The following is a 19,995-nucleotide window of genomic DNA, read 5'->3' on the forward strand; positions in this document are numbered from 1 at the left end:
GATTTGTGTGAACTGAAAGGATGTTTCCTTTTGTTGCAGGTCACAGGGAACAAAATGACGTCACTGAACCTTGCCACTATCTTCGGTCCAAATTTACTGCACAAGCAGAAGACCTCCGACAAGGAGTTCAGCGTGCAGAGCACAGCGAGAGCCGAGGAGAGCACCGCAGTCATCGCTGTGCTGCAGCGGATGATTGCAAGCTACCAAACGCTCTTCATGGTAACTTATCTTCGATGACAGCCAGGCTCAATGTTGTGTGCAGATTTTTTTGCAGCGGAATTGTAAAAAGGAGCATACCAGAGATGGGTTCATGAGGTTTCGGCTCTGTCTGGGGTATAATTTTTTTTATTCATTTTTAAACCAATAGCGCCACCTTACTGTGTCCTTCAATAAAAAAAAGTGGTTGCTTATGACTTCAACCCTAAAGTAAAAGTCAGTTAAACCACGTCTCATTGGTAACACTAAACCACATAAACAAGCTGATCGACTTCCACCGAGTTACCAAAAAAGTTAGTGTGGTGTCACAATTGTCAACATGGCTCTCAACCAATCACAGCGGTCGATCACTAGGATAAAGATTTTTATGGGCAAGCAAGCATCATTCCACTGAGGTGGCAGTGCTCAATGCTCTGTTTTTGCCTGTGTTTATTCCAACCTCTCCATCGAGCAGCTCAGATGACCCCCTGTGGAGGTGGGAATTGCAGTGACCAACTGGACCTGTTCAATAGTTTATTGTTGCTGGTGATGGCACCTCACATGGCTATATATACAAGTAACATCCGACTTACGACCTGCTTGACTTACGTCCACTCGTACTTAGGACCTTGGCCAGCAGATGTTTATTATTTCTTTTATTCAGTGTCTGGCACCGCAGCACGTAGCATCACGTACGACAGTCACAGCAGCACAGTATCCCAGCATCTCACTCTCACACAGCAATCGACCACTACAGTAGTAACTATAACCCTCGCGTCGGCCATTTTGAATGGCATTCGACTTACGTCCAATCTGACTTACGACCGGTTAGTCGGAACCAATCCCGGTCATAAGTCGGATGTTACTTGTATATTTATATATATGGCTCTCATTGAAGTCTAAATACAGTTCTTCTCTCTAAAACGTTTTTCTGTGTTTTACTGTCTGATGATGGGTTGCATGGGTCAAAAATATGGCAGGCTGGAGCATTACGACCATTTATATGTGATTTCCTTCCACCGAATCCCTTCAAATATTTGACCCTCAATTGCTAATGTCACTCATGGTTGTAAAAAACAATGCAGGGATGGGAGCCAAGGAACATGACTGAGCAGGACGAAGATCCTCAAGGACCTAGGGAATACATCCCTGTAGTGTTCCAGGGTTAAGGTCAAACTCTCTCTCCCTGTTATCCAGAAAAGTCATCTGGGAGAACCTCAGTGTGAAGTGATTTAACTTGGTCCATATTTCAATTGTAGAACTTCCCAGAGGAAGTGCATTAATCCTCCTGGTTAGACAAGGTAATGGGGTGTCAATTGCAGATGAAAAGTGTAGGTCGGGCTCATTGAGTCAATTCAAATGTAACGGTCAGAACAGTAACTGAGAAACTGCATGAAACTGGCAGCAAAAGATACCAGCCGAGTTGAGATGCTTCATTAAATTCAAGCTGCATGGGAATCCTGGTAATCTCCAAAAATGCCCGTTCATTTTATCAGCATCTTTTCCATTGAGCGAGCTCAAGCTCTCTCTTTCCAAAACAGAGAGGAATATTCAGGCATGAAATCCTCACTTTGGTGTCAGCAAAGGTCGTGCTTTGGTACGGATAACTGCGTTGTGTTCACTTCCCCTCCTTGAAAACGGTGCAGACAGGCAGATCGGGTGGTTCCTAGCTTAAATCTCTTCACCATGATGTGGCTGTAATGGCCACACTGAAATGTTCATTCCTTGAGTTTGTTCTGCGTAGGAATTTGTGAAACATGCTGCAAAAACTATTTTTGTGGATTCTCTCATGGTGCTTTGATCGGTTGCCATAAATATGATTTTAATGTACCTTAGGTCCCACCTGATCTGCAAAATGAAGTCTTGATGAGTCTGCTGGAAACTGATCCTGACGTGGTGGACTACCTTCTGAGGAGAAAAGCATCACAGTGAGTCCCACCACTTGCGCTGCTTTATCTGAAGCCCATGTTTTAATGGATGCCCTTCTGCCAGGAGTCCCGATCTGCTGCCGTCGTCCCAGACTTTCTTGAGCGAACGCCGCTCATCCAGTGACTCGAACAAAGCGTCGAGCGGAGAGGTTTCACCCTATGACAACAACTCACCGGTTCTGAGCGAGCGCCGGGGTGAACCTGGAAGCGAGCCGTCACATTATCGTGTCACAGAGCAGCACACCTGTTTGGGTCAGGTGACAAACTGGGGGAGAAATTCTTCCAAAGGTGAGAGCATGTCATCCCTGAACTGTCAAATAATCAGAAATTCAATGTAACGTGTGGTTTACTTTAGACTTGGAGGAGCATGTGAACATTTGGGGTACGTGGCATGCAACTTTGAAACCTGCACTTAAGGATCAAGCCCACACCGGTAAACTTAAACTGTTTATGTTTTGAATTTCCTAAAATAAATAGTGATAGCATAACATAAAGTACGGTAGAGAATGTTTGAGTTGCTGTTGATATCAGAGCGGATGTGTTCTGCTGATGTGCCGGCGTCCATCATCCAAGCAATAAGTCGACAGTAGTGATGGATAGATGAGGTCATGTGAAACAGTCTCTATATTTTCAGATTTCAGCAAGTGGTGCCCTTGGGTTTAAAATGATCTAAGGCCACCTAGAGGCCTTTGAAATATGGGCCACGTTTCATGAAACCGTGTGATATATATTATTTATTTATTTATTATTTGTATTTTTTTTAAGGAGCATTTATACAGTAGAGCAGAATGTGGTAAAATGCAATCTGTTCTAGGTGAAATTTTAAATGAAAAACAAACAGGATTTGTGTCCCAGAGATGTGATTCCCAGAATTTTGAATTGATTATGTGGAAAATGTGTCTCCATAGTCAGTAGTGTTTGGGGCTTTATGCTCTGTTTGTCTGGCTCCCCCCCTAAAAAAGATGGAAATTAGAATAAATAGAAATTTATTGAAAGACTGTCCCCATTTTGAGGGCTCCGTAGGGGTCGTGTAATAATTATTATCACTAGGTTTCATGAAACCACATCAACCCATCACTGGTATATTGTAGTCGAGGGAAATGGTTCAATAAAGCACTTTGTTTTCAGATTGTAAGATTCATTCTGCCATCTCTCAAGGCACAGTGTTGATCTCCTCCTGACTCCTGAACATGAGGAGTCAAGGCTCTAAAATCCTAAATCATATCAAAGCGGGGATTTTCTTGTCTTCCAGGTTCACATGGCAACGTCTCAGAGGGAAACTCCTCTGGCTCACAAGAAGGTCACGATGGTCTCCATGGCGTTGTTGACTACAGACCTCATCCGCCGGTGACTCGAGCGTGCACAAACACGCGTGCCGATGGGGGAAAACCACTTTTAAAGCTAAACATCCGCCCTCAGACGACAAATGTTGACAATAACCTTCAGCGTGGAGGAAGGCCGTCGGGCAGCTCGGCCACAGCCGCTGAAAACCGCCTCCCGCCGCCATACAACGCCCACCACCGACTGGCAAACTCACCGAGTTCACCTCAGCTGGTTCGGCAGCACGCCAGGCTGGAGCAGACTCACTCGTCCTCGTCGTCGTCAGAGGCGCCGATGACGCCGCACACACCCGAGTGGCAGGACTGGCAGAGAGACCGGTGGCAGATCTGGCAACTGCTGTCCTCAGACAACGCTGACACGCTGCCGGAGACTCTGGTGTGACGGGGTCGCGGCCCCCAGTCCAAGCCCATCATGTATTTCCTTCCTTTGTTACAAGTGTGTTGTTGCCATGGCATTGTCGTTTACATGTGCCGCAGCTGCCATATATAGACTCCAACATTTATGAGCCACAAGTTTGTACAGATGCTTCTTCTCTGTCGTCCTGTCCACGGAGAGATATCGTGGACTCAAAGTCGTCCGCCTAAAATACCTCATGAAGTAACCGCCAACTAATTGTTTCCTAACGTATTAAGTCTTCATACATTAATGGAGATTCATAGGAATAGATTATTCTTTTCAAAAGTTGCTGCTAAATTTCTTCAGAACTGTACCGGTGGAACATAAATGTAAAATAGAGAGTTTTTGCCAAACCGTTGCTCTTTATCGCTTCTTAACCAGCAGTCCAAGTGCTATTTGTAATTTAAGTATCCTTCATATTGAATATTAACTGTTTGACTCGTGAGCTTGAATTGACTCCTAAAGCACTCTGCTGCTTCAGCGTTCTGTCGACTGCACAGCAGAAACCAATGTGCCAAAGCTTGTGTCTCTTTTTTCCGAGACTTCAGTGGATGCCCAGTGTGACGACTGATTTCTTAGCGGGTCCATAAAATGTTCTGGTGATTGTGGAGTCACCATCAGGCCACACTTAAACCCCGTCTGAAAACTGCACTCCTCCCACTGAACCTCAAGACCTTCCAAACTTTTGATTTGATAGTATTTTTTTTTATCCTTTTTTCATCCCAAAGGCCCCTTTCGTGGTGATTGTGAAGCGGTGCTCTCATGTCCAGAGCCCACTATATGGCGCACTCTGCTCTATGATCTGTGGTGTGTGTTCTATGACGTCCATGTCAACGTAAGCTCGCTGGCTAACTCAATGTTGGATATTAGTTCCCGCATGCTGTGACATCAACATGCCACTCTAAATGCTGACATTGCGAAAATAAGTCTGTGGAAATGACCAAAATAGAGTGGCGAATGAAGTAGCGTCTCTTTGGGTTCCACACATCCGCTCATTGATTTGGCTGCCGTTTACTCGAGCTGCAAACAAACATGAATAAGACATATTTTATTTCCTCAAAAAACGCTTTTCTTATTGAATTTTAATTTTCCGCTGAGTGGAAGGAATTCTGTGCTACATTTCCCCCCTGTAACTGAACATTGTCTCTTCCAACGTCTGCACTTAGTCGTCCTGAATTTGGTCAGTCGGTCTACATTCTGTTATATGCGAAACAAAGATTTTGCTCTGATTTGGGTTCTTCACCAGACTGACTGTCTGATGAGTCCTTGTAAATATTGGTCGTCGCAACACCAACGATTAACCTTCAAAAACAAAAAAGCAAAGTGGGTATTTGCTGGCAAATACTTCCAAATGTGGTGTTTTAAACGGAGCGACATTGTAGTGTGACTCCATCTGGCGGTCAGACTTGGTGCCTACCACGTGTTCATGTTTCGTCCCAATAGAAAAATATTTTTTAAAAATACAGTAATAACAATTGCTTGCATTTATCCAGCACTTTTCAAGACACCTTCACATAAAGCATTAAACATCCATGCCACTGTCACGCCGCTGCATAGGTACTTGTACACAAAAGTGCTACGAAAAAAACAAGGTTACGCTCTCGGAAACGAACAAGCCTGTTATTGCTCATAGTTCCGTCTCCATGTGCATGTGAATTATGTATAGTTTAAACGTATGCATTTCTTCATTTGAACGTTGTAATGTAATATATGTTGAGACACTTTTTATGGAAGAAGCTAGACTAGTTACGACTTACGTGTTCCAGAACAGGAAGCATTTTGTTCCCTCGTGTGGCTTTACTGTGAAGGTAAAGGTGAGTGCCATATTGTATTTCGTCTGACCTGGTGGAGCGCAAACTTTTTATGGAGTGTCTGATATTTGCTCTTTTTGTACTGCGTGTTGTCTGTATACTATCATGGAATAAAATATGAATATGTTTACACCTTCTCTTTGACACTGTCATGTCATTACTACCACCTTTGGTTCTCAACACATCGGCATCTATCAAGTTAAATGAAGGAATTATTCATGTACATAAATCAGAAAAGAAATGTCCAACCCAAAGTTAGTTGAGAAATATTTTTATTTTGATAAAAATGACTTTAGAGAACTAGAGTGATGACCACCGCAGCCCAGAAGATGGCGGCCTCTTTTTAAATATAGATGGCCTCTGTTACAGCAGCATGCAGAGATTGTTGGGCGATAATCGCCAACTATTGGACTTCGAATAGTAACACACTATTTTTAGTCTCCGTTGCGTCTCTCAACAGGAGTTGGCACGGGCGCAACTGTCTTTGACTTTGTCCTCATGGAGTCACAGCCTTCCTTTTTGTGTCCTCCTTCACATGTATGACTCTCATGTGTCGTCTTCCTGTTGACCTTTTGCCTCCATTTCTAATATTAACCGTCTCACTGTGGGCAACATCTGGTTCATACGTCTGAATCTGTTTGCTGCAATTGGAATTATTGAAACAATTGGATCACTCATACTCAAGACGGCAAGACAAATGGTCATCCGACCTTTCAGAAATTCATAGAGGCCGCCCAGAGGGAGCAGTGGTGAACCTTCAGGTCTCTATTTTCAGAGCTCAGGAGGCGGCGGTCTAGGTTTTTAAAATGAACAACACAGTCATTTAACCACCGCCACTTTTATCTTCGAGGCTTGTCACACCGGCACAGCCGCAATCGGCCGAGAGTTCAGAGAAGAAAAATCCAGCTTGGAACTTGAAAAGTTGGGCGATTGACTGTCATGCCTGTTAAATATACTGACCAATATGCACACCTCAAAAGTCACTGCATACTTGACTGTTGGATGAAAAAACACTTTCAGAATGTTGGTGCAACATTATTCCAGTGTGTGCTTGAATTGAACGCTTCATAGAAGCCCAACTCTTTACTGCTATGGAAGCTGGTGAGATGGAACGCACCAATGCTCTGAGAACAGTTTTTAATGATACAATTTTGCGGTCATGTGTTGTGAGGGGCTGATGGGGTTGGATGAAACAGTGTCCTCCTTTTTAGACGCCCGATAGCTGGCACTCTCTGCCATATGATAATTTGGCTTTTATTATTTTTTTGAACCCTCACATGATTTTTAAACCAGAAGTGCCACCGACTGAACCCTGAAAATGAGAGTGCCAAAGAGTGGACATTCAAATGTTGTAACTTTATTACATTCTAATTCACTCTGTGGATCGCCAACACGTTCCCAGGTGTATTCTGAACATCAAAGGCCACATCATTTGCCCCAGTCCTCAGGTTCAAGTTCAACCACTGGTTCGAGTCATGTGCAATTTTTCGCCTCTTCTCTTCCACTCACATTCAGGTCGTCTCCTGGATGGGTGCCTAGTTTTAACTAGGACGTTGTGGACCATGATAGAGGAACAAAGCTGCTTTATTTCCCTGGCTAATGACTTGGCCTGGAGCTATCATTCTGACCACACGAGAAGACAATTTGACTGAAAAAAAAGTGCAAATATTTCCGCGTGGTCTCATCCACAAAGTGATTGAAGGGAGTTCAGTCCAACTCCATTCATGCATGTCTGTTTATACTTCTGTGATGACATTATTTTATGTGTTTTATTGGAGGAGCCTAGCATGCAGCGTCATTTCTTACCACCATGCGGGCACACATGGTGGTAAGAATGTGTCTCTCATTAGGAAGAACACCCTGTTCTCTCGTGTTGCCACATACTGGACAAAAAGTTTTTATGATGCAGTTGATAGAACTAAAGTAAAGTTTAAAGTAGAGGCTACATTTTTATAATATCATAATAATATCAATAATAATAATTATTATAATAATAATAAAGGCAAAGATGCATTCAGTAGCTGAGGAAATACTGTTCAGTACATTTTTCATCGGCATTGAACTGCAGAGTGAAGTAAAAGTCCCTTTTACTAAACTCAAGGTTACTTCACATTGAATAAAAGGAAAGGATGGAAGGAATAAAATACCCGACATATCTCTGGCATGGAACACATTTCACATTTCAGAGTGCTGATCACATGGATTGACAATGAAATTGTAGTGAAAATGACGAGACCTTCGATGAACATGATGTGAAAAAATTAACCATGAAATCATGTTTTTATATACCTCTTCAAGGAGGCAAGCAATAGAAAAACCTTGCAGAATGCAGAAACTATTTTGTGAAAAGGATAACTTAAAAAAATGTAATTCCATGTGAGACGTCGCTTGGGTGAATCTCTTGATCGATCCGATGTCCGTGAAATATCTACATACTGGCAGCTTGTTGCTGGACTCCGAGACAGAAAGCACTGCATTTATGAAAGTGTCCACTCTGGATCTTTTCAAAAGTTTGACAAACAGCCTGCTGCTGAGGAACCAGCGGTCTCACTTTTAATGAGCCAGGAAAACTCTCCGTGCTACATCCAGTGCTGGCGCTTTCAATGGCGTATTTAATTTTAACATCATTTTCCCATGCAAGTGCTGCAGGATAGAAACTGACAGACTGAAAGAACCTCTGCATCAAACATGCTGCTGCCGAGTGAGCAGCGAGTGGGGAGGAGCGGATGCATCACAACCTGCGGTGCTTCATCACAGCGCCCACACGAATATTATTTATTTATTGATATATAAACAAGTAAGTGAGGGAAAGCTTTTTAAATCCAGATGGAATTTCAGAACATCAGCAACATGCAATCATCTCACCTCACGTAGCTGCTGCTGCACTCGTGAGCAAGGCCTCACTGCTGCCCCTGCTGCTGTCATTGGACTATATTTACCATGATGTCCTGCACATGGATACTGACAGGGCAAGGTCACACAAATCACCAGTTGACAAAGCAAAACAGGGAGCTTTCACATTTATTTAATTGATGTCAGTAAAAATAATAAATAAAAATAATGTGGAGTAAATCTCACTCCAGTCTGTAGCTCTACTGAGTCATGGTGCAGGTTATCCTTCCCACTTTTTTTTATTTTTATCATGTGGGATCACACAACATTTCTGGGTTGAAGCTTGTCGCTCAGTGGGAGGGACTCTGACATATTTAAAAAATCCTGATCTGTGTGTCCCACTTAAGACCAGGCTAAACACTGAAGGGGACTGAGCCTTCTCTATGGCTGTACCCCCATTCTGCACAGTCACAAGAACACTTTTAAATCAGGTTAAAAATCTCATTTAAAAAACGGAGCACCAGTGTAATTGCTTTCAAGAATTCTGTTTCATCTATCTGATTTTTTTGTGGTTTTAGTCTAAGCCTTTTGTGAGTTTTCACTTTTTATATGTCTTCTTTTAATCCTCTTTTTCTCTGTTGATAAAAGATATATATTGTCTTATTTTATTTTGCTTTATGCCAGTGGTTCTTAACCTGGGTTCGATCGAACCCTAGGGATTCGGTGAGTCGGTCTCAGGGGTTCGGTGGAACCTCCACCGCAGAGGTCCACCCCTCAGTCTAGTCTGCAGTTAGTGTATCATATTTTATTTTTTACTAAAGAAGGGTTCGGTGAATGAGCATATGAAACTGGTCGGGTTCGGTGCCTCCAACAAGGTTAAGAACCACTGCTTTATGCAAATGCTTTTTTTTTTTTTTCAATTTTAGAGCACTGAATTCTTTGAAGACATTTGGGAGGGTAAAAGTCAATAGTAAGCAGTCACATTAAAAAAAAAAAAAAAGTTCTAATTCAGTTCTAATGTTGCGAAGTTCCAAGTACAAATGATGACGAGAGGAAGCGGAGCTGAGAATCAAGGCGACATACGCAATGCTTGCATATTTGGATGAGATCTTTACCAAGCTTTTTGAATTTTCATGCCATTTAGTCAAATAATAGTTTAAAATCAAACGGATTATGAAACACACTTGCTGTGAAAAACGTGTGTGCAAATTTTCCTCACTCACTCATTTATTCCCGGGGAAAGCAGTATTAAATATTCAGCCATACAAAGTCCAGAATAAAAGCTACCTTGTCAGTTAAGTACCTTGAGTCTGTAAACATATCATGAATTAATAGGTACATCGAGACTGTCTATATCTGGCTATTTGTGGAACCAATGTTGAATGTCTTCGCAGCAGCATGAGCAATCTGACGGCTCCATCTTGAAATGACGTTGCAGTTCTCCAGTGAGTTTGCTGTGCGACAGTCGTCCTCTGTCCACCCAACCATGACTTCTACTGATCAGCCCTCAGGAGGTGGAAATCCATCGCCACGCTGCCTTCAAACGCTTCACACGGTCGCACACATTGTTCACATACAGCAAGTAATCGACTCTCTGTCCCGGTCTAGAGAACTAAGCACAGATCTGGGGTTGGCACACTCAATTGGTCCTGGCTGTTGAAGGAGATTTACAGAACCAGATTTTTGTAGGAGCAGTCACATACAGATGACTTCAATTCTTATTTTCTCTTTTACTCGTATTTCTCTCTGTAACAGTGGCTGCGGCGGTCTTGCATGTGGGCTCCAACCTTTTGTTTTATTCAGCACTTTTGGTGCTCTCGGTTGGTTAACAAAGCAAACAAAACACACCAAATATTTTATTCATGCAACAAACATTTAAGCTTTTCCTGCCCAAGTAACATAAAGAGTTTAGAGTTGCCGAGAAAATGTATTGCTGGATTCACCACACACATATAAACACACTGAAAACCACACTGATTCATATACTTCTTGTTGTTGTTTGAAAAAAAATAACAAAAACAGAATGTGCTTTGATGCACAATACTTCAGGGAATTCCACTTGTGAACTGAGTGATTAAAATATAAATAAATAAAAGGTCAAGTTAAGAGCCGAGTATTGGTCTCTGACCTGAATAAATGTAAATGTAAATCCACTGTTGCTTACAAACAAATCTGCATTGGTTTCTGTGGACAACAATCCAAATCCTGACAATCCAAATATTGCTGTAGTATAGTAAGGCAGCAATTTTATGAATGTGAATATAGAGTAGGAAGTATTGTTCATGTCCTAAATCAACAAAGATCTATTATTCGATCTACTTCTGTCAAATAAATAATACTTCATTTAGCAGGCAATAAACGGAAACACATGTCCACCCCTTTATATTTAAGGATGATTACCTTGTTGGTTTCTGACAGAGTGTAACAATACTGGCTTTGATTCAGTGAGATTTTGTTATTATTACCAACAATCGTCTCAATGCTGGGAAAAGAGTCTTGAAGATTTCACGTGCTTTCCATTCCCGAGACCAGCCTTAATGCCTCCGAGGAGTTAAAGGCTGCCATGTTCAGACGTCCTGCTTGGCAAAACTAAAAATACCAACTTATACAGATGTAGAAATTCCATGCTGCTATTGGTGCAGATGAAAAATACATGAAGGGAAGTGGCTGCTGTGGTTTTCCTTTCATTTTAAAAGCTTTCAACATGATCTCAATTGGGAATTTAGTGGAAGATGATAAAAATAATATAGAACCTTTCCTTTTACGCTCAAAGGAACACTGCACATTGAGAGAGTGAAAACAGAGAAGCTTGGAAAGAGTTCGTATGTGGCGGCCAAACGGCAGCAACTGGCTCCACTCTGAGGGCGGGTACCATCTTTAGGCAGATCAGGTCTGATCATGCAGCCTCAGGCCAACCCATGCTTGAATATGATGTTTGAATAATTGACTATCACTTTTCTGACTGAGTGGCCTCTAAATGCAGCGCAGCAGAAAGTAATTCCTGACACACAGAGGAGCAAGCGTGTCTTGTGTGTGCTGCCGTACTTCACAGCACAACAGCTGACACTGAAAATGGGTTAAGGGACTTCAGTGTGTGAGATGTATTGAGAAGCACAGTATTTTCTCCACATTCAGTTGATCACCCTTCATTTGAAAACTGCTGATTCATCACATTCAAGCTGTTTAATAAAGCTGTGGGGATTTAATAAAGCTGTAAAGTGGCTGATGGGCACTACAGCGCCCTAACACTGGAACACGACAGCATTGTACAGACATATAAGCCGTCTTCAAAAAACATGCTCTGCACTTCTGTCCATCCATTGGTGCGACATGTTAATAATGGGACGTGGCAATAGACATGGTGCTTTATAACTCATTAAAACTTATTAAAAACACCACAAACAACTGCAAAGACTCCATCACCGAGGGGATTTAACAGTGAAGGTGAGTGGGAAATTACGATATCGACAGATGACAACTAACTTAGCGAACACGAGAGTACAGTAACTGCACAGTTAACCTTGATCCATGACAGAGTTGTTGGGTCTGAAACAGGACAACAAACAGAATATGTCCAAATCAAAGCAGTTTTCCGTTATTCTTACATTCTTCCATCCTCGCTGGTATGTTACACTCACACGGCGGATTTTCTTGATAATTCATTCAATTCAAGGTTGCATCATAAGGGATAAAGTCATCCACACAGTTGGTGACGCGACTGTCTGGACAATGGATACCCAAAATGCACCAGAGTGCATGTCAATAATCCACTTTGCACCGATAACAGTCTAAAATAAGGCTCCTGTACAGAATTTCCATGGTGTAATATACTGACACTGGGAAACTAGACACTAGCATCCTATGCTAACGCCAAAAGGCAGCCTTCAGTGTTGCATGTTGACACATTAGACACTTAAAATAGGCTTTTGTAGGAGTGAATGTAGAGTGTCTGCTGCAGGTGCGCTGTTCCTCTATGTGTGTGGCCGCTGCATGTGGGAGGGGTTGCCGAGTGAGTGAGGTCTCTCCAGAAGTGAAGAGGTGCCCGGTGCGTGTCCAGCTCTGAATGTGCGCTTCTGTGCAGTTTGGCTGTGACAAAGTCATAAACCAAGTCACGCTCTGTCCCAGACTCGCCTCATCCCTGTCCCAGCTCCAGCCCACAACAGGACATCAAACCCTGGAGTGAGCGCTCCAGCACCTCCCCTGTGACACTCTACCACGGTCCAGTGCGGAGACAGGAAAGGTTTTACACCTCAAGATGAACAAAAACAGTCAGTAAATTTAGCTAACGGGACACGTCTGCATCCAGAGGCTGCGTTATACACAATAACAAAGCGCGTCGTGGGTCAGCTGATCGGTTCACACACGTTATGTTTGTTCCGGCTTTTTTCTCGGCCGTTCGAATTTTGGATTTTCGTTCAAAATGGGAAGCAAAAAAATCTCGAACTTTTTGTTCGAACTCCGATTTGTTCGAATTCCGGGACGTTCAAAAACCAAGGCACCACTGTATAGCTTTCATGTTCCGCCTTCCGTGGCATGTCCTGAAGCTGTGGGCAGTGGATCACGTAAAAGAAAGACAGTGGTTGTGGATAGGTAAGCCATGGGATGATGCTCCTTTTATTCTTTGTGTCAATTGCTTTTTAAAGCGTCTGGAACGGCGTGCATTTTCAGGACCGTTCCGAAGGAGGAGAGCCACCCACGCCTGAAATGTGAAGGGAAACGTTTTGTACTCCACTGAAACGCGTATGCGTCCACATGCAACGCGGAAGGCTTGGTGTCAGTATACTGTAGGTTGCAAAAGTCCCCATCAATACTTCACGCCATGCAAGATGTGAGGATGGATTGAAAAATGATCAATCATTTCCAGTTTGTTGGATACTTCCTGTACCAAGGAAGGTATCTAGTCTTTTTCCCCCCAGAAGCATTGAAAGATTAGTTGGGAGAAGACAAAGAGAGTTTCTATGAATTCCATTGTTGCATCTCACTTAAACATAGTTTTTTGAAAGTGGAATATTGTGTTGTTCAATCGATTAAATTTGAAAAGAAAATCTTTGGACTAATTTTAAACGTCCTCCCATTGTGGTCGGATGAAGCAGCAAGAACCAACGGGACCATCAGTCGCTTATTGACTATAAGGATGAGTGACTTGGGAAAGTGCTCATGAAGCGCCTCTCTTATATGGTACGATTCAGTTGTTGGCGAAAGCAAAGGCAACATCCGGCTTTGTCTGTGCACATGCTAGTCGCGTTACTTCCAACGCTATCTGTCATGCACTAGTGCCCTTTCAACCCTCTGGTCTTCAGAGTAAAGGCGCTCTTTTTTTTCCAGGTCAACTGCACGCTTGTCTCTCACAGCTGGGCCTCAGTCTGAACTGCTAACATGGCACAGTTAAAGATATCATAAGGGAACTGGGCAGAATACGCTGGCACGTGAGCAGCTACAGCAGACTTGCCCCCCTTACCGGACACATGTTTCCAAGCTCAGAGGCTTCGCCTGTGGTTATGAAGGCTATAGGAAGTGGCAGATGCCCGCTGACTAGAACAGCAAAGGGAAGACATGTACTGCCACATACAGGAAAAGCACATGTGATGGTAGAAGTAGAGACACTGTATTTATATTTAGAACACAAGAATCCAGGACTTTGATCCACTGCAAAACAAATGGTTATGAATTGTCGTGTAACAGATGCATTGAACCATTACTCAACCTCTGACATCACCAGATAAAAGTTTATCATCACTCTAGATTTCAAAATTCCAGACCCATGGCCAGCTGCATTAAGTCTTCTGTTTCGGTGTAATAATTTTGGCTTTCTTCGCCGACAAAACACTCGACTGAAAATTACACAGAGCCATTTAGTAAATGGATCAAACACGTCAGGAAAATATGATATTTCACTAGATAGTGAACAACTGATTGGTTTCCTTTTTCAGATTTTGAGTTTCACTTTACCACGTAAAGTAAAATGTACATTTGACTTAATATATTTTATATTTAATTATTATATAATATATCATAAAATAATTGTGGAGAAAGCATCTAAAAAAGATGAAAATTTCATTTTGAATTTCATTAGAATTTATTTTGAAGGGTGAGAAATACGATGAAAGAAAGAGAGAATGATGTTCCAAAACAAGGAACTTAGACAAGTTGGCAGTTGAAATGTCAGGTAGTTGTCCGACACATTCCGACTCCACTCAGTTTTGTAGCCTTCTCTGACCTTATGACGGCCACATAAATACAGTCAAAGTGCTGCACCTGCCGCTAAGGCTGCACTTTAGACTTAGAGTATGAGGATTGTTTATCTCTGAAAATGAAACTGTACTCTTCAGATGCATATTTTTTTCATGAGAAATTCTGGAATTCAACATTGTGATATAACTTCAAACACCATTTTTTTTCTCCCGCATTTAATTTGATCCATTCGCTTTTCTTTGTTTATTACTATAGAATCGATTCAGGATTTTTCACATCCACGACTGTTGGCGGCAATATTTATGGACTAATATGAGCGTTTGACTTCACACATGACTTCATCTAAACATGGTGGGGGGGAATATGATGATGTACAGGGTGGGAGAAAGGAGACTAAAGTGATTGGTCAAAACTGCAGCATCTCAAAGAACTTGCTGGAATTGGCTGAAATTGCGCTAAAAGTTACGATCGCAACATTCCTGGAGGGATCGGTCAAAAGGTCGCCGGGGAATCGAGGCTACAGACTTCTACTTGGCAGGACACCGTGGACAGGCTGGCAGCGAGCCACAACAAGAAATTCACTTCAGCTACAATAATTTCTATTCTAAGATCATAAATCTTGTGACTTTATTCTGTCTTAAAATATTGAACCCACTGAGGCCTGTTATTTTTGCTCTCTCTCAACCGCCTCCGCTTAGATCACTTTCATTTCCAAACTTTGTCAAATGTTTCAAGGGTTTATTGAATATGCTAATACACTGATAATGGAAAATATGCTGGTGGTGTAACATGAACAAAAACAATATGATGAATTGGATTAGTTGTGATTTTCTCCCAACTGGAAATGCCACAAACAAGCAGAAATAGTAACTAGGACATACTGCTGACAGCAGTGATTCATCCATAACAACCAAATTCTCATGTTTTTTTTTTTTTTTTCAGTCATGCAGATGGGCTAATTGGGTCAACATACGGTGTGTAACTTTTCCCTCCTGGTGCAGCGATGACCTTCCGCCTGCAGGGGATACAGTGGAGAAAGAAACTCCGGCTGCTGACGCGCACCTAACCTGTTTGTTGTACCTTCACACAGTCACAGCTGTGCTGCCCTTCAGAGCATATTGATCCCATGAATCTTACCCTTTGATGTACATCTTGGAAAGTTCAAACCCAAAACTCCTGCTGGATGAAGAAGAGTTCAGCGCCTTGGGCCTTGAAAAAGTTGTTAAAACGCCTAATTAAAGTGGTAAAGTGTCTTCTCAGACGGGTCTGATGTTCACAGAACACTACAGGAATGCACCTTCTGCACCTCACCTCCTCCTCACCTTCTAAAGGTCCAATGTTTAGATGAAAGAAAACCTCACGATATACTGAATTCCATGGTCTGTGGTGCACTGTATTATTTAAGTGCACATTACAAATTGATTATATAGAATGAGGAATGTCAAACTGATTCAACTTTTTACACCCAATTTTATTTCCCGTTTCTACATGAACTGAGGGCTGGACTCAGGTTTGACGCTGAACCATGAGAAAGGTTTTTCTCAAATGAATGACCAGAGAATGAGTAAACAAACAGAAATACTTGTCATCATTTTGCTTGGCAAATGGGCTCAAGGTTTCTTTATTTCCTTTGCATTTGCTGAAGATGTGAAGTTCTCTGTTGATGGAAATATCCACTCCATGGTCACAATCCTTTTGTTAAGTGACAGAAGTTCATGAAGTGGGGTGTAGAACTCATGAGAGAGCTGAGCTGTGCCAATACTAGACAAAAACATGAGACCTGTTGAGGATTTTCCTGACTACAATGAACACATTCACAGTAAGAAGTTGACATGCTCACTGAGGAATCCTCAACAATGTTGAAGATAACAAAGAAGAATGTAGCAACAGCCTTGAGCATCTGTGAGAAACTCAGTCTGCACTCAGAGTTCAGAAAACAAGGAGGAGTGGTACAACCAAAAACAGTGCGGCAGCCTTCACCTTTCACTTTCCAGTCTGAACAATAATTTTCCATCACTGAGCGCACAGTTGAACATTACTTCAATACCTGAGTATCAAAATACTGCATTAGTTGTGCAAAGGGAAGGATGAACTGAAAAGAATGTAGGGAGTTTGAAGTTTTCACCATGACATTAAATGATTTAAATGTTATTTGTAACATGTTTTTTGCAAAACATAAATATTAAATACCTTTTAAGTGGTATATATCTTAGTACCAACCATGGGAAAAATAAATAAATAAATAAAATAACAGCACTTTATGACTTTAGGGAAGTTAAGATAGTTTTTCATTCACATTGAAGGCAAAGAAATAATGGTGAAATGACGAGGAATGATCACTCATTTAAGATTTCAATACAACTATTCTCACCCTAACACTGGTTTTTGGCACTAACACTTGGTTTAGCATGTTCACATGTAAGTGCTGTGTGTCCCAAAAATCCTAAAACCGAAAGCAGTTCATCACTTGAAATGATCGAGAGGGCTCTGGACCTGACTTGAAATGAAGTGGGAAGTTTGGACAGATTCCCAGAATACCAAAGAGTGAATTGAATAACATTACTTACAAACAACAGGGACATTTTAGTAACTCGGACTAATTCTTGTCATTGAAGTCACTTTACACCAATGAAGGCTCTGGATAACAAAGAACTTGAAGCAACTCTTACAAATATTCCTGCCTTCCCAAAGGGACTGACTTCAGTTTGTCCATTTGAGGACACTGTATTCTGCGATGGCTGCTCATGAAACAGTGACCCGGTGTATATTGGGCTCAGATAAACGAGGAAACAAGGTCTTTTTCACTGACTACTCTGTTGCTTTTTTCTCAAATTCTACACCTGACTAGTCTCTGAAACCTGCTCTGCAACTCTCTCTCTCGTTTCTCTCTCTCCTGTGCAGAACTCCGCTGCATGTATCATCCCTATTTGGCCACTTTTTTGTGTATTGATCATCTACGACGGTGACGGCGTAGATTGAAAACAGCTGTCCATTCTGTTCATGGGTTGAGTCTTAGTTCACGCCACTTCCCAGATTCGTGTGGCTAAATTTCTGACCTGCATTCTGGTTTTCCCAGACAAAGTGAGCTGTAGTTGAGGATTTGCAACTGCAACCTGGGAACCTGAAGAAACAATGATTTGATTTGTGCCATCTATTTTTGCAGCAGCTGGAGCTCAAACACAGAAATTCAATTCTGTACAGCAGAAGAGGCGTAGAAAACAAAAGCTCCATAATGAAGTAAAATGGTATGGTTCCTTATCTAAATAAATCAAAACTATATATATATATAGTTATATAGTTAATATATAGTTAATATAGATAAAAACTTTATAATAAATATATAAAAAGTTTATAAAGTTAAAACACATAACAAAAAAAACAGCACACTTTCTTGTTCATTGTTCATTGTTTCTAACAATGTGGTTTTATTTAGCCATTTAATAAGCACATGCTAGAGAGGTGTGATTGATGATCGATCAAAAAAGTTGGAAAGAATCTTTTCCTGATCCATCTGCTCTGGATCAAACACTCGGGAGAGGCCAAGAACTTCAATGTTCCCAGTAATGGAAGCAAGAGTTTCCCAACTGCTGGACAAAGCACTTGCAGCCTTGGTTTCCTCATGCTACTTCACGCTTGCCTGAGCCTGAACACATGACAAGTAAAACCCGAAGGCACAGGCTGGAGGACGGAGGGAGGAAGAGAAGGGGGGAGTCGAACAGTAGAAAGAGGAGGAGGAGAGATGCATGAAAAGATTCTAAGTGTTTTGATTTGCGTGTGCAGCGTGTAGGGATGCATGAATCTGTGTCCTCTCTCTCACCTTTTTCTCCATCCATCCCACTCCCTCTCTGTCTTCCCTCTCTTTACCCCTCTCTCTACCCACACCACTCTCTCTCTCTCTCTCCCTCTCTCTCTCCTCAAGGTTACTCACTATTGTTTTCGTGGACCAGGACTGCTCACGCGTTCTCTCCCTTTCTATCGGAGGACCATGTGAGGCTCTTGAATGTAAGTGCCTCCTTTGTTGCTTAATTCACTTTCATTGCGACCAGTCCTTATGAGGCAACAGTTTCTTTTTTTTTTCTCTCCTTCAAGCAGCACGTGCAACAATAGGCAGTGATACATTCAAGGCAAAGGGTCGGAATTGGGTGGGAGGGGGTGTTAAGGGCTTTTATTGCTCCATGTGGCACCACTACGGGAGTGGGACGCACGTGTTTGCTGCTGTTATTGTTGACGCAAATGGTTGTCATTGTCTGCTTGTTGGAACTTACACATGAATCTGCTTTTTATTGACTTTGCTGAATATTTGGTATTATAAAAGCTTGGATTTTTACTGAGATGCTGCTATACTTGGAGGGTAAATGTACAAGGATGGACATACTTTTTCACACTGGAAACACATCGCACAATCACACTTGTGCTAGTTTTACATGAGTATGTCACATGTAAAGACAGTGCACCATATTACCTTCATATATTCTAATGGGTTTACAACAAAAATTATATTTATCTGGGGGCACTTTTCTCCCAGAAAACATTGTAAAAATTACGAATTGGAACCTAACTGCGATGAATTTCTCACTGACTTATTATGCGATTGACCATTACTTCATATATTCCACTGCTCAGTGGAATTATTCAAAAACAAAAAAAATGAACATGCATTTCGCTCTGAATTCAGAATGGCACTTTGTGACGCTTCACTGCGATGCAAACAGCCTGAAGCCGATCGCAACTGACATGGCTGCTGAATAATGCAAACAGTGTATATACACTTTCATCAATGATGGAAAACTTTGCGCAGCTGAACGCTGAACAGAAAAACCCTCTGCAGACATGAGTGTTTACCTGGAATTAGCTTAGCAACCTTCGAGGTGGTCATCCTCTGCCGTTCTTGTCTACAACTGAAGGCACACGATTGCCTTACGAGCATGTCTTATTTATGACTGTGGGCAGATAACCTCAAATGCCATTTAGCTGCACTCCAGCGTTCTCCTGGGCCTTTGGAATTATTATTAAATTCCCAAAGAGCCATAAGATGAATTTAGGTTTCAACCACAGCCACATGGGAGATGGACGCCTCTAACACTCAAACTGAAGGGATGCTACCATGCTTTTGAACTCAGGAAGGAATCTTTAGTGCCTCCAAAAGCTCTCGGAAAAAAGAGAAAAGAAAAAATGTGTAGCCAACCTTGTGTGAGTTGGGGTACACCATGAACAGTCTGTCACATGTTCTGACAGAGACACAATTCACAGTCGCCCATTTATTTCTGTTTTTTTTTAATTTCATTTTTCAATATTTTGGG

General features: G+C 41.9%; 2 protein-coding genes across 4 annotated transcripts in view; both read left to right on the forward strand.

The window, feature by feature from the left end:
* Positions 1 to 5,791, forward strand: part of LOC128754941 (rho GTPase-activating protein 6-like) — a 74,098-nt gene extending 68,307 nt beyond the window's left edge. For 2 of the 3 annotated variants that reach the window (XM_053857950.1, XM_053857969.1), the window contains exons 10-14: positions 40 to 219; positions 2,032 to 2,123; positions 2,188 to 2,411; positions 2,479 to 2,556; positions 3,376 to 5,791. In XM_053857950.1, coding sequence (XP_053713925.1) covers positions 40 to 219; positions 2,032 to 2,123; positions 2,188 to 2,411; positions 2,479 to 2,556; positions 3,376 to 3,845 — 1,044 coding nt within the window. In that variant the 3' untranslated portion in view covers positions 3,846 to 5,791. The remainder of the gene's footprint in view (positions 1 to 39; positions 220 to 2,031; positions 2,124 to 2,187; positions 2,412 to 2,478; positions 2,557 to 3,375) is intronic. The other variant, XM_053857959.1, reaches the window with a different exon arrangement.
* Positions 5,792 to 18,540: 12,749 nt separating this feature from the next.
* The window catches only part of LOC128763484 (E3 ubiquitin-protein ligase Midline-1-like), a 48,158-nt gene continuing 46,703 nt past the window's right edge, over positions 18,541 to 19,995 (forward strand). Inside the window, exon 1 of the mRNA XM_053872295.1 lies at positions 18,541 to 18,697. The gene's annotated coding sequence lies outside the window, so the exon portion shown is untranslated. The remainder of the gene's footprint in view (positions 18,698 to 19,995) is intronic.

Source organism: Synchiropus splendidus, chromosome 1, assembly GCF_027744825.2.
Source record: "Synchiropus splendidus isolate RoL2022-P1 chromosome 1, RoL_Sspl_1.0, whole genome shotgun sequence".
Lineage (NCBI taxonomy): Eukaryota > Metazoa > Chordata > Actinopteri > Syngnathiformes > Callionymidae > Synchiropus > Synchiropus splendidus.